At 38.1% G+C, this 23,780-nt stretch overlaps 1 protein-coding gene across 1 annotated transcript in view; it reads left to right on the forward strand.

Moving 5' to 3' along the window:
- strip2 (striatin interacting protein 2) overlaps positions 1-23,780 on the forward strand; it is a 65,818-nt gene that overhangs the window by 7,230 nt on the left and 34,808 nt on the right. Inside the window, exons 2-5 of the mRNA XM_062996343.1 lie at positions 8,476-8,545; positions 15,862-15,936; positions 19,292-19,426; positions 19,563-19,683. Of these exons, the coding sequence (XP_062852413.1) occupies positions 8,476-8,545; positions 15,862-15,936; positions 19,292-19,426; positions 19,563-19,683 (401 nt within the window). The remainder of the gene's footprint in view (positions 1-8,475; positions 8,546-15,861; positions 15,937-19,291; positions 19,427-19,562; positions 19,684-23,780) is intronic.

Consider the following 23,780-nt stretch of genomic DNA (forward strand, 5'->3'; position numbering starts at 1 on the left):
GCAATGTAAAATTAATATCTCTGTCAATGATACACTTTAGGTAACCAGTGAGCAACTGCACTTTTAATCTTTGTATTATGGAATAAATATCTCACTGTATGTTACATTTTAGACAACCAGTAAGCAACTGCATTATTAAACTCAGTAATTTGGAATAAATATCTCAGCGTATGTTACAATTCAGATGACTAGTAGGCAACTGTATTATTAAACCTTGTAATTTGAAATATATATTTTACTGTATGTTACATTTAAGACATCCAGTAAGCAACTGCGTCATTAAACTTAGTTATATGGAATAAATATCTCACTGTATGTTACACTTTGGATAACCAGTGAGCAACTGCATTATCAAGCTCAGTAATGTGGCATTTATATAATTTCAATCATATCGCCCAGCTTTACTTGTGCCAATGTGGATTGTGCCAGATAATATTTAAATGTCTATAAATGCTCATTCAGATGCCAAAAAAAAAAAATATATCAGAGGAAATATGATATGCAGGGGGTTAAACCAGTGCTCCCGGTGATATTTTTGTGCTGGTAGTGTGTGGTATTTATGGTGGTATTATGGATGTATAGACTGAGCAAAGCTGCTTTTGACTTGGCGCTGTCATCACTTTCTGCTCTGCTTGGGTCATACAGGGGGAAGACAACATATCAGAATTGTGTAACATTTCAGAAAGCTAATCTGGAGTAGGGACAGAATTCTTTCCATCAGGTTCACTTTTACTTTGTTTCCATTTACTTTTACATCTAATCCAGAGTGACTTACTGAAGTTAAAATATGATTTTAATATGTAAAATTGCAGTCAATCTTTAGTAGAAATAGTGCTTTATAAAGGCCCAATCAATCACTTAGACTTAAGCCTGTTTTCTCACCCTTCCATAAGATTTCTGCATCTAAAATTCTTAACTTTTTAGAAAGTCTAAATTTTAAACAAATGATCTGAGCATATTTTTACTATTAGTTTTTACTATTTATTTTCACGTTTTACTAAATTCTAATAGTAAGATCTAATAAATGCCTATGCCATAAAATAGCCAATGTGTTGCTAATATGGCAATAAACCCAAACAAACAAACAAATCACCCTTCCAAAAACCATATACTTCTTGACTGGTAATTGGGCATGAGGGGGACTGGTGTACGAGCTTTAACTTGCAAGATAATTACTTTATATTTGAGGCATGTTTACAAACTGGAGCAGTTGGAGGTGCATCCAGGATTCTGCACTTAGCATTTAAGAAATTTGCATATAGATTCAATGTTTTAATCAGGTAGTTAAAAGTGGCTCATCCAAAACTGCTCATCCAATCATGTGACAACTTTTGTGCATATATTGTCAGGGCATTTAGCAACTGTACTGTGAAGTGTCCAGCTATTATAAACAGTGGTAGCGCAGTGGGCAGGGGTAGCTTAGTGTTTAAAGTAATGGACTAGTAATGGATCAGAACGTTGCTGGTTTTAAGCCTTAACCCTTGATTGCTTGGATTGCTTATGCTCACAGTTGCTTTGGAGGTACCTCTAAAACGTGTTTGCTAAATGCAAAAAATAACTGTAAATGTAAACAATAGTGGGTAAAGGTTTGGACTATTAATTGCAAGGTTGTGGGTAAGAATCCTGGCGACTGTTGGGCTGTTGAGTAAGGCACTTAACCCTTTCGGTTCCAGTGGCACTGTACAATAGCTGACCCCAGCTTCCAAACAAGCTGATGTATGCAGGAGAAACATTTCATTGTATTGTACACATGTCGATGCTTGATGCTCTTGTAATCAGGAGTTTTTATTACCTACATGCTAATAATTACTAATTCATCTAAAAAACTTTAATGTGTTTTTAATTTTGATATATTGAATTCATGGTCAGGCTCCTTTTAATGTGCTGTTTTCCAAATATTTTGTCCACCCCCTGTATTTCATACACAATGTGGGGTGACGCGGTGGCTCGGTGTACGCCTCACAGCACTGGGTTCGATCCTCAGACTTGGCGGTCCAGGGCCTTTCTGTGCTGTTTGCATGTTCTCCCTGTGGCTGCGTGGTTTTCCTCCGGGAGCTCCGGTTTCCTCCCACAGTCCAAAAACATACAGGTTAATTGGAGACACTGAATTGCCTTATAGGTGAATGTGTGTGTGTGTGTGTGTGTGTGTGTGTGTGTCTGCCCTGCAATGGACTGGCGCCTCGTCCAGGGTGTTACTGTGTGCCTTGCGGCCATTGAAAAGCTAGGATAGGCTCCAGCACCCCCCCATGACCCTAATTGGATAAGCAGTTAAGAAAGTGAGTGAGTGAGTGTTTCATGAATTTATTGCTAACAGGTTTGTACACTTACATTACACTTACAGTACATTCAGAACTCTGCGGCTAGAGTTCTTACCCACACTAAGCGTTCAGCTCACATCACCCCCAGTCTTTTTCAGTTACATTGGCTGCCAGTTTTGTCCCAGATAAAGTTTAAAATTTTACTACTTACTTTCAAGGCCTTGCATAACCTTGCTCCCCCCTACCTCAGAGAACTGCTAACCTCTTACACTCCCTCTCGCTCTCATAGGTCTTCTTGTAATAATTTACTTGTTGTTCCACGCACTAGACTCTCCACTTTGGGAGGGAAGTCCTTCAGTGTCATGGCCCCCAAACTCTGGAACTCACTTCCTCAATCTCTTCGGGACTGCTCTTCCTTTTCCTTTTTTAAATGTGACTTAAAAACCTTTCTCTTTAATGCATATTTTTCTTCTTCCTCTACTGCTCAGTTTTTTTTTTTTTTTTTTTTTTTTTTTTTTTTTTGCTATTGCTTTGTAAAGCGTCCTTGGGTCTGTGAAAGGCGCTATAAAAATATAACTATTATTATTATTAATTATTCAAAATGAATATACTTTAAATTTTGGGGCCAGAGTTTTTAAAACGAGACTCAAAGTTTGGTGTAAAATAATTCTAGTGTCCTACACAGAATGTCTTTGAAATTAACAGGAGTGTCAATTCTGACCCCGACCTTCTTGTTTAACATAGGCACCTGTCCTCACAAATTGTTGTTAAAAGCCTTTCTGAAAGAGTGGAGGCTGGTGAAGCCACAAGTACTGAAAGGGCAGGTGTTCACAAACTTTTGGTCATGAAGTGACAGCTATTGCAGATCTTGCTGTGTTTAAGAATGAACACCGGGTTGTAATTCGGGATTAGTTAGCTCCTACAACCTGAAGAAGGTCCGAGTTCAATTACTCGTGGATCTATCTAAATGTCATTGTGACTAAGTGCCTTTTTTATTTAACCTTGGTTGTGGATATCTGAGGTGTCAAATGCTTTGACCTACATGCTATTAATAAATTGACTGTGGCTTGCTTCAGAGTCTTGGTGAATAGTTCCTAGTGTTATCGATCTGACCTTATCCCCAGTGATTAGCCATATGGATTGGGCTCTTGTTGTGTGCCAATGCCAAGCACTCTTTTAGCATCAGCCCAATCCTTATGGAACCCCCTGCGTATGTGTGGGGTTTAGGTCCATGAGAAAATCTGTGCCCTCCTTTGCACCTCTCAGCCAGAGCTCTCCTCTAAGGCTCTCAGTGCCATCTGCTATTGGAGACCAAAATAAAGCACAGCTCACTCTCTCTGTGTGTGTGTGTGTGTGTGTGTGTGTGTGTGTGTGTGTGTGTGTGTGTGTGTGTGTGTGTGTGTGTGTGTGTGTGTGTGTGTGTGTGTGTGTGTGTGTGTGTGTGTGTGTGTGTGTGTGTGTGTAAATCTTTGTAAGACTCTCCTGCAGTATAGCTCAGAAAGTGTACATTTATTTTCTTCCTAATTGGCACTCACATCTGCTTGTGAAACAACTCGTGGGTGGTAAAGCATGCTGGGAACAATGCTGAAAGAAGACATGTCTCATTCAATTTGATGCAGGTGTTAGTTGTGTAGCAATTAAGAAGCTTGCTATAGACCTGGGCACCAGTGTGTGCCATTCTTGTTTACTATCATAAGATTGCTGGTTTAGGCCCCACATCTGCCAGCTTGCCACTGTTGGGCCCTTGAGCAAGGCCCTCACCCCTCAAGTGCTTGCAATGTATACTGTCTCAGTTGTAAGTTGCTTTGGATAAAGGCATCTGCTAAATGCTAAAAATGTAAATGTACTTTATTACTTACTCCTATTTTATTTATTTATTGTTTTGAAACCACTTTATACTGGTCAGGATTGCGGTGCAGCAAGTTTGGCTGTCAGGCAGAAAACAAGGGTGGTATTAGGGATTAAAAACAGAAAAACAGATTTCAGATATAAATATGAGCACATGGCTACAGACTGTCTCATCCAATATCAGTGCCTAACTTCACAAATGATGTTCTGATTGACTAGATGACACTCCAAAATCATGTGGAAAGCCTTTCCAGAAGAGTGGAGCCTGGTTTAGCTGCAAGGGGGGAGGGGCATGGTATGGTATTTGGGAGACGTTTTTATTTAAAGCAACTTACAATGTGACTAAGTACAATTCAGGAATGTGCAGTCAGGGAAGGCATCATGAAAAGTAAAAAACAAATAATAATAAAATAATATTAATATTTGTTAACTGATATGTGCCATAAATGTAGTTTCTGCATGATTCCAATTATTAAAATAAATTTTATAGTAAAATTACTGTATTTCATGTAAAATCTGTGTATTTCTTGTTTAAATACACAAGGAAATGCAGCCAGTACCTTTGCCTCACTGAAGGGGTGTTTGTTTGTTTATTTGGATTTTAACGTCATGTTTTACATTTTGGTTACATTCATGACAGGAACGGTAGTTACTCATTACACAAGATTCATCAGTTCACACAAGGTTATATCAAACGCAGTCATGGACAATTTAGTATCTTCAGTTTACCTCACTTGCATGTCTTTGGACTGTAGGAGTAAACCGGAGCACCCGGAGTAAACCCACACAGACACAGGGAGAACATGCAAACTCCACACAGAAAGCCAGGACCTTCTTGCTGTGAGGTGACAGTGCTACCCACTTAGCCACTGTGCCGCCCAAAGGGGGAGTGTGTGAGCCCATTTGTATTGAATGAGTATGCAGTATGGAATTGCGATGGCAAATTTAAAACACACTGAGGCCGCAGAACAAATGCACTCTTTCTGAGATGTTTTAAATGTAACGTTCTTCCTTGACCAAATATGTACCTTACCTATATGTTATGTAAAGAATGCTAATATGAAACATATCTAGTTATTAATGTGGAAGTGGCAATTAAGTGGTGAATTTAATGGTACTTGAATTCATATATTTGTAAATCTGGCTCTGAAAAACCTCACTGGTACAGTCCAAACATTCAACGGTTAAGGGTCTTGCTCAAGAGCCCAACAGAGGCAATCTGGCAGTAGAAGGACTTAAACCATGCACCTTCTGATTGCTAGTCCATTTCCTTAACCACCAAGCTACCCTTATTCTTTAATAGGATGGCCAATGGAGCTTTTGGTCTGGTGTCCACATAGTTATATTACATTTCAATTTCAACTGCTGTATCATGGCCTGGGTGGGTGGGTCCAGTTTCACCAGGAAACACCGAATGCAAGGGTGCCAGTCCATTGCAGAGCTTTGTCCAGTGCTAATCTAATAAACCTCTGTGCCACCACAGCGCCTAGTACTGTTTTATGAGGGTTCTTCAAAAAAGTTTCACTTTTGTACAGTCACCTTCTTTTGCGATGCATTTCCCCCAGCGTAGTACCAACATTTTGATGCCATCAACAAAAATTTTTTTTGGTTGAGTGTAGCCACTGATGCACCACTGATTTTACATCATCACATGAAAATCTTCTTCCCCTTAAAGCTTCTTTGAGCGTCCAAAAAGGTGGAAATCCGATGGTCTCTTAGAAACGACCAGTTACTATTTCCCCCGCCCTCACCATTTTCAACCAAAATATAAAAGTGCGGAAACTTTTTGAAGATCCCCTGTATATGTTTTATATGAAGTATATAGTTTCACCCGAGCTTTACGTGTATTATTATTTTTTTTATGTATATATATATATATATATATATATATATATATACAGTGGTGTATAGTAAGGAAGTAATAATACTTCGTTACAGTACTTAAGTAGTTTTTTGAAGTATTTGTACTTTACTGGAGTATAAAAATTTTCGGCAACTTTCACTTTTACTCCACTAAATTTTCTAAAGAAAGTGTGTACTTTTACTCCGTTACATTCGCTGTATGTAAATTCGTTACTCGTTACTACAGAATGAAGGTAAATGATGTGAGATGTGTGACGGACTGCACGCTGGTTTGGCGAATCTGCGCTTGTGAGTTAAACACATTAATGCGCATGTGCAAACGTTCTCTAAAAGCTATCGGAGTTTTCTAAAAGTGCGTCGTTCACCCAAAGACACGCAAATATGGAGATTTCAGAAGCTCCAACACACTGATGTAAGTTAACAATGATTAATAAAGTAAAGCTGCAGCATCAGCGTTTTTTAATATTATTAGCATTAACACTGTTCAGATATCTACCTTCCATTTTTACCGATTACATTCGAACCACAAATAAAACGTTTCACTAAATTTGTTTGGAATTCATTGACTGCAAAACTCATAAAGACACGTCCATTATTTTTAAAAACTCACCTGCGGACAAATATTTCCTCAGATTAATTTCTGTATTGGACCAGCAGAGGAGAGATTCATGGTGCTGAGGAACATGCAGCACGTCTTTAACCCTTTAATCATCTCAACAAGAACTCAACTTATCCAACTTATTATTCATGATTTTTCAGCTGTTGGCTTCAAGTTAGAAATGGTGTTTTCGTAAAGTAAGAATACCAATATTTTTTTAGTTTAAAACATGCCATTCAGTGAGTAGATACGACCCCAAAGAATATTATTTAAATACAGCTTATTTTACTCAAATATTTTGATTTGAATTAATGGTTGAACAGATCATTAAAGGAATAAAAGTGCCACACGTTTTGTTAAACTCTCCTGAGTTTTGCTTTACATTAATTATGCCAAAATTATTTTTGTATACTACCCAAATAAAAAAACGGGACTATAGAAAATGCAAATAAAATAGATGCAGTGTTTCTTACATTTACATCGACTCACTTTCTAAAAACGTTGGAACAGGAACATTTAGGGCGAGTAATAAGTTACAAAAACAACTAAATAATGTCATGATTTCAAACAGGTGATGTCAACAGTTGATTATGATTATGAATTGGCACAAATCATGTTCAGATGAAAGGAAGAAAACAGGTTAATTGTTAATGTGGTTTACAGGCTTAAAAGAACAATCTTTATATTTAAAATGACCGCTTCCATTTATACTAACAGCATTTACTTTTACTTCTACTTTTAATACTTAAGTACATTTAATATCAAATTACTTTTGATACTTAAGTACATTAAACATCAGATACTTTTAGACTTTTACTTAAGTAATATTCTAAAAGGTGACTTTTACTTCTATCAAAGTAAATTTCTGGTAAGATACTTGTACTTTTACTCAAGTATGGCCTTCCGGTACTTTATACACCACTGTATATATATATATATATATATATATATATATATATTATGCGTTTATCTCCCATTTTCTCCCAATTTGTGTTCCGCTGCTGGGGATCCCCGATTTTTATTTTTTTTTGCAGTCGAGGAGGGTATATTATTGCTCACGCTTCCGACCCGTGCGCAGCCCTTCCACCCATGCACTCTGCACAGGCGCCTCTATCGGCCAATCAGGGTCCTTACACAGCGTTTAAAGACCCCGCCCACATATTCTGGTCATCCCTCCGTGCAGGCACTGCCAATTATGCCTGCTAGATGGCGCCCAGCCGACCAGTGGCAACGCCGAGTTTTGAAAAGAGGAGTTCAGAATCTCTGCGCTGGTATGTTAGCGGAATATCCCGCTGCGCCACCTGTCAATTTTTTTGTAAATTCTATGAATAAATGTAAAAAAATAAATATAAAAATATTATATGGTAAGCTGCTGTCAGAGTAAATTAAAGTTACCAATGTGAATCTGTGTCTGTAAAAGAATAAAGGAAATGCAGGTAATGTGGAAATGCCGTCTTCAGAAGAAGGCACCTTTCAACACATCACTGAAACAGTTTTTATATCATTGAGCAATCTGTCTGGGGGTGTGTTTGGCATTGTGTTTATGAATGAACAGCGAGTGTGTACACGTTAAAGTCTTTACTGGAACTATGTTTTTTAGTCTATGTGATTCATGATGTGTGATTAACCTCAGGCTGTTTGTATGTGTGTACAGTCACAGTCACGCCCAAACGTTAATAACTGACTGGAAATGTGGTTAATTCCTGCAAAACGTAGGCTGAAACCCTCCTGTGTCTGCATTTGCATAATCACGTGAAAAACAGTAGTGAGGAAATTCCACCCGTAGTGGGGAAAGATAGTGGAAGAACCTGAAGAGTGTGTTCCTGTGTCAGCCGTTCAGGATGTCGAATGTGCCGGTGTGAGGTTTTGCTCTATGCGCGTTAAAAAATGTTTTGTTTTTTTGCTCAGGGATCCATGGAGTCCCCCAACCTGGAGTTTGAATATGGGGACACTGACAGCCTGACAGCAGAGCTTTCAGGTAAGAGAGAGTTACATAATCCTTCTGTTTAGGATTGAAAACATGACACAGAAGTACACATCATTTGCCAGCTTAGTACAGGTTAACCTGAAAACCTGTTAAAACCTTGGAGAGGCAGGGTGGAGTTGGTAAAGAGAAAAATATTAAAACACTTGAATAACGTACATACCAGCGTATATCAGCGGTAGTGAGTTATATGTTTTGTTTTTTTGTTTTATTAGAATTTTGGTTACATTCATGACAGGACAGTTACACAAGATTACACAAGATTCATCAGTTCAAGTTTTAATGTAAAACACAGTCATAGACAATTTTATATCTCCAATTCACCTTACTTGCACATCTTTGGACCGCTCTTGGAAGAAACCCATGCAAACTCTACACAGAAAGGACCCGGGGTGCTCCACCTGTTAATTCAACCTAGGACCTTCTTGGTGTGAGGCAACAGTGCTGCCTTATAATGCTCACCGGCTCAGACCACACAGCTCAGACATATGGAGCATATGGGAGATTGTTGTCACATGTATAACACAACTTACTTGCCAGATATTTCTGCAGCTACTGCTGAAAACCTTCTGTTGCAGGTTCTGTTGTAGGTTTTTTTCTTGTCCTTTTATGAATTTTAGAAGGCTGTCTGGTTCTTGGTAATGTCACTATTGTTCCATATTTTATTCACTTGATGACCATTTTCACTCATACTATATCTAATGCCTTGATTTTTTTTGACTGATCTCCTGACCAGGCACATGCACAGACATTTTTGGGGGCAGGTGCTCAAGCCAAAAAAAAGGGCACCCATCGCCAAAATTATTAATAAAAAAAAAAAAAAAAACACAGTAGGATATTTAACTTATATATTTATTTTTGTTAACACAATCAATACACATCTAATCAAATAACTCAAATGATCAAATTGCATAAATAAATGAAAAACAGGCCATATTGTCCGCGCTTTTTAATAACCAAACGACTGATACTGATACATCTCCCTCATTTGCTTTACTGGTAGATGGCCTAATCCAGGATAAAAGAGAGCTGCTACCCTGAGCTGCTTGCTGTAGTTCCTTTTCTTTCTGCTTTTGTAACCTTTCTTTTCTTGGCATTATGCTTCAAAATTTGTAAATGAGATAAATCAATGTTGTGCATAATAATCAAGAGTGACTTACTGAATCTCCATAAAGTGGAGAACACAGTATACATCATTTTACTGTTTTCTGACAGAGTTGAAGCATTACACTAATAATATACCATTACTAGTATCAATTTACCTCACCAGACTGTCATGTAGCTTAACTTAAGACCTACCTTTGATTTCAAATCAGAAACCCACTTTGGGTAGTTAATGTTAACAATGGGCCTATTATTATGCCAATAAAATCAAATAGACAGCTAAATAACATTTTCCTATTTATTCATCATTTTTTGTATGCTGTTCTATATCATAGAGCATTATATTTAGCCTTCTACATATATTAGTTTGTAATGTTAATTACCTAGCAAAATTATTCCTCATTTGTAAACCTCAACTGTTGAAGTATAAATGCTTGCATGAAAATAACTCCTTGACTAAAGGTGACTTTTCCTACACAGTGTTTTGGCCAGGATGCTGTAATTATAAAATATTGTATGTTTGTATCTATTTTCAACACTTTACTGTGGGAGCTACTTGACCTTCTCCTGCAAAATGTTTGTGCTCATGCTTTTTTTTTCTTCAGGCTTTCACATCAAAATAAGTAAGATTAAAAAAAAAAAAAATAGTGAACTTGTCTAATTTGCAAAACAGTAAAACTGTCTTTATATTCTCTCTCTGTCTGTCTGTCTGTCTGTCTGTCTGTCTGCTGCAGTTTGTCCCCCTCTCCCTTCATTAAACAAACGTCAGTAAACAGCTGGACAAGGCTTTGAAATCACGTATTTCATGACTCATGAGTACAAAATGTGTAGGCTATGCGTTATGCATGGATGCTCTTTGTATGAAACACTGTCTGTCTGTCTGATGCTGCGGGTCAGAGGAGAAGTGTGTAGCAGTGGTTTGGCCTGGCGCTCAGCACTGCATGAGTGCTAACTGGAGGAGGAGGAGGGAGGGGCAAGGTGGGAGCTTGTGCGTGCCGCGGATCAGATCGGGGCAGAATTCTCACAAGAACTCAAATAAATGCCCGTCAGATATCAAAACACTTTTGGGGGGAATTGATGACAGAGAGGGTAATCTTTATTTTTAAATTTGGATGAATGTAGAAAAAAAAATTGGGCTCCAGCAGAAAGGGCACTTTTCTCATCCAGGGCAAAAGGGCAGGTGCTTGAGCACCACTAGGGGTCTATCTGTGCACGTGCCTGCTCCTGACTGATACCATTTACCAATGAGATCTCACAGCCACATCCCAAATTATTAGAGGGTGTGTACTAGGGCTGCAACTATTGATTATTTTTGTAATCGAGTATTCTATCGATTATTCCAGTGATTAATCAAGTAATCGAATAAGAAATAGTTTTGCTTTAATAAAGAGCAAAAATAAATACGTATAAGATTAAATAAGACGTGTCTCTTAAAACAAACTGCACATTTTTATTTCTTGCATACAGGACAGTTTAAAGAGAACATTTTTGAAATGCAAAAACAAATACATCAAAAATAAATCAAATTACTTTTAAAATGTAGACAGACAACCTAAAACCTAAAACTAAGGCCTCTAATTTGTGCAACTTTCAGAACTAAAGGTTTCAGCTACAGCTCACACATACCATAAAGCTTTAATATTTTGTTGGGAGGCTTTGTAGTGTTTGTAGGAGGTTCTGTCAGGATTGTATCTCCTAGATGAGGTAGATTTGGCGTTTGTGTGTGTGTACATGTGTGTTTGCCTAAGCCTTCAAAAAAGCCTGTGGTGGTTGCAATGAAGAAAAGTCTCAACAAGACACTCTGATGGTGTGGAGTTTTTGTTTTTTCCACCTCGCTATTTTCTCTTTCTCTTTCCATTTTGCAGTCCGCACTATCAAATCTCGGCTATGTCTCAAACCGCTACTTTCATACTGAACAGTACACGGGAGCGGCGAGCGAGTCCAAATACATAGTGTTCATTAAACTGTACGTGAAAAGTACCTGGTTGAAGTCCTGTTAAGTACTGTTTAAGTATGTGATTTTGGATGCAACCCTCGGCTTCTTCACGTCACCTGCCCACAGCGTGAACGCGTTGTACAAAAGTCGTCCGTGCGAAACACCATGAGCTGAATATAGTTGTATGGATTAAACGATGCCTCGATGCAAAAAATTTGAATTGATGATTTTAAGTAATCAAATTACTCGAGTTTCTTGAGGAATCGTTTCAGCCCTAGTGTGTACACATATGCAACCATATTACTTTAGTTTTTTTTTTTTTTTTTTTTTGGATGGCACGGTGGCTTGGTGGGTAGCATTGTTGCCTCACATCAAGAAGGTCCTGGGTTTGATTTCCAGTGAGAGCATTCTGGTTCTTTCAGTGTGAAGTTTGCATTTTCTTTCTGTGTCTGCATGGTTTTTCTTCAGGAGCTCCAGTTTCCTCCCACAGTCCAAGACATGCAAGTGAGGTGAACAGAAGATACAAAATTGCTCATGACTGCGTTTGACGTCAAACTTGAACTGATGAATCTTTTATCCAAAGCGTCTTACAGTACTGTGACAAAATACAGGGTTAAGGGCCTTGCTCAAGGGCCCCACAGTAGCAACCTGGCAGTAGTTGGATTTGAAACAGCAACCTTTGGATTACTAGTCCAGTACCTTAACCACTAGGCCACAACAGTCCCATTAACTACCTGTCCTGTCATGAATGTAACCAAAAATTAAAAATCCTAATAAAGTAAATAAATAAATTGTACCCCCCCCCCATTTGGTTTCAGTTTGCTTTTCAGTTTAATTGCATATATTAAATAAATCTGATTATTAAGTTAGAACCACATCCATGGCACTTTCTGTTTTGGTCTGATTATTTCACATCACAAAAACCTGGAATTTTAATAGTGGTGTGTAGATGTTGTATTATATGCATATATCCACTATATACATGTTCATTAGATAGATGGATGGATGGATGGATGGATGGATGGATTATATTACATAAATGTTGTTTCCTAGTTCTGGGTAAAAAAAAATCCCTTCATTTATCACAAGTATCTTTGATTTTTAAACTTGCACTTCATCCTTGGATTGGAAAATTTTTCTGGCTTTGTGGTTCTGGCACTGTCTGCACAGTTTTACTTTAAGCACAGCACAATTAGCAGACAGTTCAGACCCAGTTTGTGTAATTAGCTACAGCTAATGCCTAATCTCACTGGGCCAGACTTTTACTCTAAGATTAAGGTCTGAAGAATCTGTCAGATGAGTTGGATTTGACAGTGTGTACGATTGAAGACTGTTAGGAAAGGAAACAAACTTAATTTAAATTGTATAAACCAATTTATGCCTCCTAAGGGCATAACTCAAAGTTATGAGAGCATCTACTGTACTGAATAGTATGTGTCTCTCATAGTTGTTAAGTTACACACTGTGTAGGAAAAAGCATTAGGCAGAAAATGATTTGGAAACAGTGTCTGCATTGGGGAAAGACGCTGTTTACAAGTAAGTTTAACACACAATTGGCTGTCTGAGGTTGGGAAAGTTGGATAGGGTTCCTCCCATTGCAATAATAACCTCTGCCGTCTAGTATAACTGCTGGACACCACTGTATGTGGTATAGCTGTGTGAGTATCCACTGCTGACAAATGACTGTTTAATTTAAATGAATTGGGTTGGTGCTGAACCCAGGCTTACCTGCCAGTGTGGGGGTGGGGCAGATAGCAGAGAAATTGTAGTGGGCATTTGGATATGACTAGTTTGTTAGAAAATGAAGGATGCAAAAAGAAAATGCCTTTATATGTAAGAAATAATAATTTAGTAAAATAATTTAGACGTTGCTTTTCATGAGTGCATTAAAACAAAATATTAACTTTTTCAAAGGTATAAACTTTAAACTATACTGTAGCATTAGAAGAACTTTTGTGTAGAATGTGAAACTACATAATGGTGCATTGGAGCTAAATCCAGAAGTGAAGACGTAAAAACTACAACAGTGGATTAAAACATCTATAAAAAAACTAAATAAATAGTTCAAGTCTATTTCTGAAACATTCACTTGTGTGCTTGGCTTGTTTACTTATGTTTGAGACAGTGTTTTGCGTGTGTAGTGTAGGGAGGGGGTTGACATGCTGGATTTTAGCACCATTCAAAGCCAAAATATGACATTCTTCAGATGCCAAATCTGGTTTAAAAAATATTCACAAATCTTCACAAGACTAGCTAATGCCAGATGCAGTGTTAGTGCAGCTAGTGGTGCCATTAGGGCAGAATTAGCATGGTATCTTGCCACCTCGTTACATCTAGCCCTCAGTTTCATTAAATGAATAGCTAATCCAAAAAACACTTTGCTTTCTGAACATGTGATTGATCGTATGAGGTGAAGTTCATAGCGTATGAGGTTTAGACCAAAAATTGGTTATGGGGTTTATGGGTGCTATAAAAAGGTACCAGGTCTATAACTAGATCTCTGCCAACTGTCTGACCGCCACTAGTATAAAGCATAATGTTTTATTTGTTTAATCATATTGTTTGAAGCAAATGGTTGTTAAAAACAATGCTACGTTATTGCTAATGAAACCGTTTGCTAAAGCAGGGGTTTTTAACCTGTGGGGTACCTGTCCGGGGGGCGTGACGTTATGAGATTTTTTACTTCTAAAACGAAGGCAATTAATTTATCACCCACAGCAGACATATTTAATTAGTCTCATTGGCCACGGACACACATATGTTTAATGTTATCCAGTTTAGTCTAAAAAAAGGATTGTTGGCTAGCAAAACTTAAAAATAGGGCTAACAGTGAATATAAATCAGTGACAAAAGCAACGACTGCTGTTAGGACATGGGTGTGTGTGTATGTCTTTAAGAGAGGTGTATAGTGGGAGATGCTCTGTTCACAATATCGCTATAAGTGATTCAGGAAAGGGTTCATATGTCCTACATTCATTTTTTAATGGAATTAAATTATAGTTCAGGCTACAGAATGTGTTTTACGGCCACTTTGTTTCCAAACCTTAATCTTCCAAACCATATCAGCCACCTGCACTATGTGTTTCATTATAATTATTAATTATTTATGTAGGGCAGTTGTAGTCTAGGGTACTGGACTAGTAATTAGAAAATTGCTGGTTCATGCCCCACCACTGCCAGGTTGCAACTGCTGGGTCCCTGAGCAAGGCCCATAAACCTCAATTGCTCAGACAGTATACTGTCACAGTACTGTACAGTACTGCTTTGGGTTAAAGCCTCTGCTAAATGTTGCAAATGTAATTTTATGTATTTGTAAATAATGTATTCATTTTTTCTGCATGGCACCAGATACACCTTGACCCTGATCAGGAAAAAGTGGTTACTTAAGGTATATTAAAAAGCAACTAAATACATTTTAATTAGTGAGGACCTAGGTTCAAACCTCACCTCTGGTCATATTCTATAAGAAGTTTAACTTGTTCTCCTTGTCTTCATGTGGGGTTTCTTTAAGTGTTTTGGGAGTTCTAGAAGCACTTTGTCCCTGATCAGAATGAAGTGATAATACATAAATGACTCAAATGAATGAAGGCCAGTTCATGGACTACTGTTGTCTGTGTGCATGTGGCATCATGTCTGTGGTTTATTACCATATTTCAACCAGTGTTTTTGGCTTTTGCCAGACCTACAGAGACACTGACCATGATGAGACAGTTAGTAAATGATTGATTGAATCATTAAAACACAGTAAAGCAACGGTAAAAAAACGTAAAGTACTATTTCTATACTAGTACTATACTATTTCCACGGCTGCTCCCGTCAGGGGTCACCATCGATCGTGATTTGGCACAGTTTTTACGCCGGATGCCCTTCCTGACACAACCCTCCCTATTTATCCGGGCTTGGGACCGGCACTACAATGCACTGGTTTATGCATCCAATAGGACAATTCAGTGTCTCCAGTTAGCCTGGCACCCGGAGGAAACCCACGCAGACAAGGGGAGAACATGCAAACTCCGCACAGAAAGGACCTGGACCGCCCCGCCTGGGGATCGAACCCAGGAACTTCTTGTTGTGAGGTGACGGTGCTACCCACTGAGCCACCGTGCCACCCAAAAAAAAGTTAAAGTATAAAAAGTTTAAGTATAATAATCATAAAGGTTAAATAGCCATGGCAGTCATATGAATGTAATGCATACCCTCTGTTTAAGTTTAACATTTTGCTTTTTTACTGCAAACCATGTTGATTATTTTCTTTTTTATTCTGTTTCAGAGCTGTATAGTTACACAGAGGAGCCAGAGTTCAGTATGAACAGAGACTATTTTGAGGAGGACTTCAGGAGTCATGGTACTGTTGCTATAAGGACTATTGTCCACTTCCAGTCTGCTGTTTTCTGTTATTATCTCCATCAGCTTTTTATTCATCCTTTTGATTCATTTATTTATTTATTAGGATTTTAACATCATGTTTTACACACTTTGGTTACATTCATAACAGAAACGGTAGTTACTCATTACACAAGATTCATCAGTTCACAAGTTTAATGTCAAACATTAAATTTAGTATCTCAAATTCACCTCACTTGCAGGTTTTTGGACTGTGGGAGGAAACCCACACAGACACATGCAAACTCCACACAGAAAGGACCTGGACTGCCCCATCTGGGGATCGAACCCAGTGCCTTCTTGCTGTGAGGCGACAGTGCTACCCACTGAGCAACCGTGCCGCCCTTCCTCCTATTGAGCTTTTATTTTACCATCAACTACTTTTAATCTGTAAATTTAGGATCTATTTGTATCTTATCATTTTCTAACAGGTGTATAAACCAAGCATACAGCCATAAATTCATAACTGACGTACTGTTAGGTTAACAACTGATTGGTTTGGTACATCGTGAGTCCTCTGTTCTGGTGCCAGAAGATCAGAAATGAGGTACACACACATTGTAAAGTGTATATTTGGAGTGAAATTTAGGAGGGGGGTTACATTCCGCAACAGGTGCAGAATAACAAAAACTATGGTTGCTGTAGAATGGCAGTTCTGACCCTATTGTGTCAGTGTAATAGGATGCCACCTTTTTAACAAACCGGTTTATTTATTTCCTCATATAGCTGCCAGGAGCAGCTGGAAGAGTTGGCTTTTTTGAGGTGTAAATATCTAAAAGCAACAACACATCATTTACAAAACTGTAGGCATCTGTATAGCTGGTTGAGGAAGGACTGATCTTTTTGTAGGTTTGGTCTGTGCCCCTTTGTTCTAGTGAAGAATAATTTGAATTCTACATCACATATTGACATTCTAGAGAATTATTTGCTCTTAGGTTTGTGGTCGTTTTAGACAGTTCCCTTTAAGCGCAAAGCTAAATTACCAAGTAAACATGAGGCACTTGAATGCTACGCAAATGAAAAATGTTAAATTACTAAACACAAACCATTGTGTTTAATTGCATATTACACAGGAGGAAAGGCTCATTTTCATTGTCCATGACTAAGGTAGGGCCTTAGTTTTGAGACTCCTGTGGCTAACTAAGCAAATCCTTGCAGTCGTTTTTTTCCCCCTCAATTTTCTCCCCTAATCTATAGTCACATCCAATTACCCTGATTGTGTCACGCTTCACCTCTACCGATACAACCCTCCACTTCTGACTGAGGAACTTTGCAACTGACCCCCCCCGACATGTGTGCAGTACTGACTGCATCTTTTCACCTGCATGAGGTGAGTTCATATGCGGATCATCTTTGTGTACGGAGAGCCACACCCTGATCAGCATTATTCCCCAACTGAGCGGCCCCTTGCAGTATGTTTCCGGAGATTGTTCCCACAGCATGAATTAAGCTCACTTAATTCAACCTAGGTCCATGAATTTACTGGATCATTTTAGTTTTGCAAACTATTTAAATCTTTTTTTTTTGTAAACTCTGCTTAAAGAGCAATTAGCTGATATGACAGGAACAACTACACCACAATCAAAATTATTAGCGTTCACATTTTTGATGTCACATTAAATAAAGCTTATGACTTATGTCTGTATGATTTACTGCCATATGATTGGCTAGGACTGTAGGTAGAATGTAGACACCCAAACATCTTACATGTTTTTGTTAAACCACAATGCATTTACTCATACAACAATGGGCAATAAACTTCAGTTAATGTTACATCAAATATTAAAAGCCAGAAATAAATGACTTAGAATGATTAACTTTGATCATGACATAGTTGTTTCTGCCAGGGGGCTGGGTTGAGTATGCCAGGAACAAGAGTTAAAAGATTTAAAAAAAAAAAACATTTCCTATTCTTATAAATCTCGATTTCTTCTGCAGGCTGTAGGGTCAGATTTTGACATGTATGGAATTTTATTTTTTTAAACAGAGCCATAAACACAGTGTATCTGCTGTATATGATTGTGAATGGGAGATGAAAGATGCTGATTAAATAAATGCTGCTGTAAGGCAGAAAGAGAGTACAGAAATGAATAGTCAGCATAGTTTTATAGACTGTGTGTGTGTGTGTGTGTGTGTGTGTGTGTGCATACTCTCTGCTACAGTGCATACTTGCTCTCTAGAGAAAAAGTTGTATTTACCTATTTTTTTATCATTGACTTTCAGAGTAAACAAACGCATATGTAAACAAAGGGAGAATATGCCAGTTCTTACAGACAGTTAAGTTCGTTTAACTTACAAGGGGTTTAAAAGGGACTCACTTGTCTGAGGGAATGAAGGTCGAATGGTAAGTCACCTCCTTGCTACTTTAACAGTGACTCCTACCATCATTGTTAGCTCATTGAGCTCATTGATTAGTTCAGTGGCTAATCTACTGAATAATTAATTGGAAAGTAATGCAAATGCTAATTTCATGCAGATGAGGTAGGACATACAGTAAATTCAGAAAGTGTTCATACCCGTTTATCTTTTTACATATATTATTGGGTTGTGTATTTGGTGGGCACAGTGGTAAAGTACAGGATTTGAATATCAGCTGTGCTATTGGCCAGTCAGGCATCTACTATGTCTGGCAGCACGGTGGCTAAGTGGGTAGCACTGTTGCCTCACAGCAAGAAGGTCCTGTGTTTGATCCCTAGGTGGGGCGGTCCGGGTCCTTTCTGTGTGGAGTTTGCTTGTTCTCCCCGTGTCCGCGTGGGTTTCCTCCGGGTGCTCCGGTTTCCTCCCACAGCCCAAAGACATGCAAGTGAGGTGAATTGGAGACACTGAATTGTCCATGACTGTGTTTGATATAACCTCGTGAACTGATGAACCTTGTGTAATGAGTAACTACCGTTCCTGTTATGAATGTAACCAAAGTGTAAAACATGACATTAAAATCCTAATAAACAAACAAAAACAAAACATCTACTATGTCTGGGGTGGGTAACTTCGGTTTGGGGGCAAAGAATAAAATTAGAATGAAGAAGAAATTTTTATATGCCAGAAGCCACAATCTTGTTCAAGATAAAATAGTTACTAAAGGTAAAAGAACAATTATAGGTATTGATGCAGCTACGTATTAACGTAAAACACCATCGTTAATGGATTGGATTTGAGATATTTTTCAATTCGAATCACTGATGCACATTCCAGTGTTATTGTATGTGATGTTGACTGACTAAAGTTGAAAGCAGTCCACATAAAAAAGAATAGATGGTAAACATTGGGCACTGTTTGGCTGTATTTATTCTCTGTGTTTTTGTGTGCGTGTGTGTCAGTGAAGGGCAGACGATGGGTAGAACTGAGTGTGAATGAACAGAAAGCTTATATCATGAGACTGCTGGATGCTTTGGAGGTCACCGACAGAGACAAGAGACTCAAAGTAGCTCGTGCTATACTCTACCTGGCTCAGGGTAATAAAACACACATACTAACTCACTCATCAAACTCGCAGTCATTACACACTGTTCTTCTGCTAGAGCTGAAAGCATTGTAATAGATTTTTGTGAACTTTTACTGACAGGTGTGTGTGTGTGTGTGTATATACAGGTGTCTTTGATGAGTGTAATACAGAGGCAGATGTTCTTCACTGGTCCCGTCACAACGTCTTCCTGCTCTATGAAATGGGCATTTTTACTGCACTGCTGGAGCTTCTCAGTATGGAGATCGAGTAAGTGTGTGCTGTACATATATTTCTGTTCATCCCCTCCTCCACAGTTTACTGGCACGGTGGCAGTTTGCATGACATGTTTATGTGCATTATCTTTTGTCATTTACAATTACATTTACATTTGCAGCATTTAGCAGATGCCATTTATCCAAAGCGACTTATAATCATGACTGAATACAATGCAAGCAAGGTTGCAGGTTAGGGGCCTTGCTCAGGAGCTTAACAATGGCAACTTTGAACCAGGATTGAACCAGCAACCTACTGAATACTTGTACAGTACTTTACCTTTATCACTGAGCTACCATTAAACTTCCTAGTAGAGTTGCACTGCACAATAATCAATTGTTCATACGATCACAACAGGTGAAAGGTGGAATTTTCTAGAGAACATTTTAAAACACAATTAGTATGTGTACCGATATACTGAGAAAGCAATATCAGTCAGGCTGGCTTGTTTATAAGAGTTCTTTACTGCTTTTTACTAATGAAAATGTGAACATTTCTTTTGCCAAATGTCTAGCGTTTACCAATACTGGGAGCAGGCTAATGACACGAACTCTTGCAAACTACATAACAACCGGAGTTAACATTCCACCCTATGTACACTATATGGCCAAAATAGACCTCTATGTGATCTTTTCAGCTATAACAGCCACTATTCTAAGAAAGCTACTAACAAAGATTTAAAGAGTCTGTGGGACTTTGTGCCCATTCAGTCAAAAGAGCATATGTATGCTGCTCAGGTGGCGCAGCGGTAAAGTACACTAGCTCACCAGAGTTGGGTTTCTAGATGCATCGTATCGAAACTCAGCTCTACCTTTCCGACTGGGTTGGGCGGCAGCATGAACAACATTTGGCTGTTGTTCAGGGGCTTAGGGGTAGAGTCGGAGCGTAGGTCCTCATAACTGGTACAACTGTGGCCCCTGCTGGTTGACTGACGGCACCTGCACAGGGCTGAGGAATAACATTGAGGGGGGTGTGACCCTCCGTGCGCAGTGTCTCTCGGTGTATGAGCTCGGCTCGTGCAGGTGAAAAATGCAGGCTGTACTGATTGCGTGCCGGAGGGGGCGCAAGTCAGTTGAGTGGCGTCCTCAGTCAGCGGCAAAGGGTCGAATCAGTATAGAGGACACAATCAGGGTAATTGGACACGATTAGAATGGGGATAAAAGTTGGTGGGGAAAAAATAGATCATTAAAAAAAAAAAGAGCCTATGTATTACTGGGCCGTGATTTCAAGAAAGCCTCAATTGAAGTTCCAGTTCCAAAAGCTGTTAAGTGGGGCTAAGCTCAAAGCTCTATGCAGGTCACAGGAGTTTCTTTAATCCATGCTTTTCTTCATGTCTTTAAAGAGCTTGCTTTATGCACAGGGACATAAAGCTGTTAATATGTTGCTGGAACCATATCATTTTCTTAATATAATTGATTAATTACACCTTTTAGCAATTATTAGAAGAGGTGTTCCAATATGTTTGTCCATGTAGTGTATGTTTAATGGCCTAAATACATTACCAGAGTTGGTGTAGTTACTCAGAAAAAGTAATCCATTACAAATTATACTACTATAAATTATACTACTCATTATTTTCTTTTAAGCAAATCTCTGAAGTAAATAAATACAAAATGGGGCAGTGGTATCTCAACAGTTAGGGTTCTGCACTAGAACACCACTGCAGCCAGGTTGCCATTGTTGGGCCCTTAATTTCTTGCATCTCATTCAGTCACAGTTAAGTCGCTTTGGATAAAAGCGTCCACTAAAATTCCATAAATGTATATTTTACAGAAAAAAACTTCTCTGGAAAGGACTTTGGAAACCCAAAGTGTTCATTTAAAAGTGCACAAAAACACACGCACATGACAAATAAAAACATCCAGGATTAATAAAAGTTAACACTAGGGCCTATGCTGCTGTGCAGAACCCATAACATCTTTTGCACTGCTTTAATGTCACTGCTATTTTTTCCTGTTTTCCATTTTTTTACATTATTGCTCTGATGTTAGTTAGTTAGTTTTTTTTGTTCATTTCTATACTTCTATCATCTAACACCTAAAAACAGCATGGAGACAAAAATGATCATCAAAGAGGCCAAAGCACATTTCATAACATGCTGTATATAAAATAAGGCCATTGAGATCAGGTTTTATATTTTTAAAATCAGCCTAATTAGAGTGGTGCCGGGGGCGATGTGTTACCCATGTGTTACTCTGAAGTGTGTTGAGGTTAAGTGCTTTACTTTAGGAAATGACAGCAGCAGTAGGGGTGAGGACAGAGATCTTAGATCCTCTGATATCTGTGGTGGAGCAGTGAGCTCTATGTCGACCCTTGGTCACTTTAATTTTCCTGAAAAAACAGACTCGAAACAGCTGGCGCTGCTCAGCTGCTTTGCTAGGTCTGCCCTCATGAACCCATTTTATGCTGCGTTGATACTTATCGATACTTATTGATATAGCACTTATTAATACTTATTGATATAATACTTATTGATATAATATTTATTGATATAATACTTTTGGATATAATACTTATTGATACTTATTGATATAGCATTTATTGATACTTATTGATATACTTATTGATACTTGTTGATATAATACTTATTGATACTTACTGATATAATACTTATTGATATAATACTTATTGATACTTGTTGATATAATACTTATTGATACTTACTGATATAATACTTACTGATACTTATTGATATAATACTTGTTGATATACTTATTGATATAATACTTATTGGTACTTGTTGATATAATACTTATTGATACTTGTTGATATAATACTTGTTGATATAATATTTATTGATATAGCACTTATTGATACTTATTGATATAATACTTATTGATACTTGTTGATATAGCACTTATTGATACTTATTGATATAATACTTAATGATACTTATTGATATAATACTTATTGATACTTGTTGATATAGCACTTATTGATACTTATTGATATAATACTTATTGATATAACACTCATTGATATAGCACTTATTGATACTCATTGATATAGCACTTAACACATCATCTAGCCTCAGTTTAGCTTTGCTTTGAAATGAGCTTGTTTACCGCTGCTGCTGTTGTTCACACAGGACTCCTTTTTCTGTTTTGACCTTCTGATCACCTCAGATTGGGGTTGCGTTTCTATTTCAGATCAATTGGATTTCAGTGTACTATTTGAAACCATTGACCATAAAAGTTTAAAAGCCTGGTTGGTTTAGTTAAAGATTTTTAAAGCCTAAAGACAATCCCACAGAGCCCTGTTTTAGGCCTTTTATTGTTTTTCTTCTATTTATAGCCCCTGGGACATGTCATGCATGAACATGATATTGACAAAAATATGCTGATTTATTTATCTTCATTAGTTTTTCTGATGATGGCCTAAAAATCAGAGCTACTAACATTATTGGCTCACTTGCTCTCAGGTACCATCTTGTACCAGCAAGCACATGCTAGAAACACCTTACATGGTGTACACATTTCACATGTTGGGTGCTCATGTATTCATACTTCTGCATGGTTTTGCTTAGGCATACTGTATCTTCTGAACTCCTGAATCAGTAAACTCTACCCTGTGCTCTTTGTTTAGCTGTGATGGGCTGTTGGTTATTCATTAACAGCTCAGCTTATGGATGATGTAGTTCCCAAACTTCAGAACAGCATTATGTGGGTATTTGTAATAGTATTTTTAAATAGTGAAAGTAGACAGCAAGTATCTAGTCTGTCAGTGTTGGTAAGGATGAGAATATTGATTAAAATAAAAGTGAATCTGTAGGTGTTTGATGATGATTTCGTTCAGCTGCACTTGCACCCAGATGCCCTTACTAACACAAACATTCTGTTTATTTGGGCTTGGGACCAGCAATAAGGGTGCATTGGTATGTGTCCCCCTATCGACTAGGTTCATGTAATGCCATGTACCTTCTCTGTTTGTCAGCCTAGCCCAGCCCAGGATTTGAGGCCCAGGATTTGTAATATTTCTTTTGATATTTAGTCTTTTCCTTTCTTTTTCTACTCTTTCTCTTTCTAGCTGTGTAGCTAGTTTGAGCTTTCTTGGAGATCCATATTTGTATCCATAAACATGCTTTTTAATAA

This window comes from Trichomycterus rosablanca, chromosome 1 (assembly GCF_030014385.1).
Source record: "Trichomycterus rosablanca isolate fTriRos1 chromosome 1, fTriRos1.hap1, whole genome shotgun sequence".
NCBI lineage: Eukaryota > Metazoa > Chordata > Actinopteri > Siluriformes > Trichomycteridae > Trichomycterus > Trichomycterus rosablanca.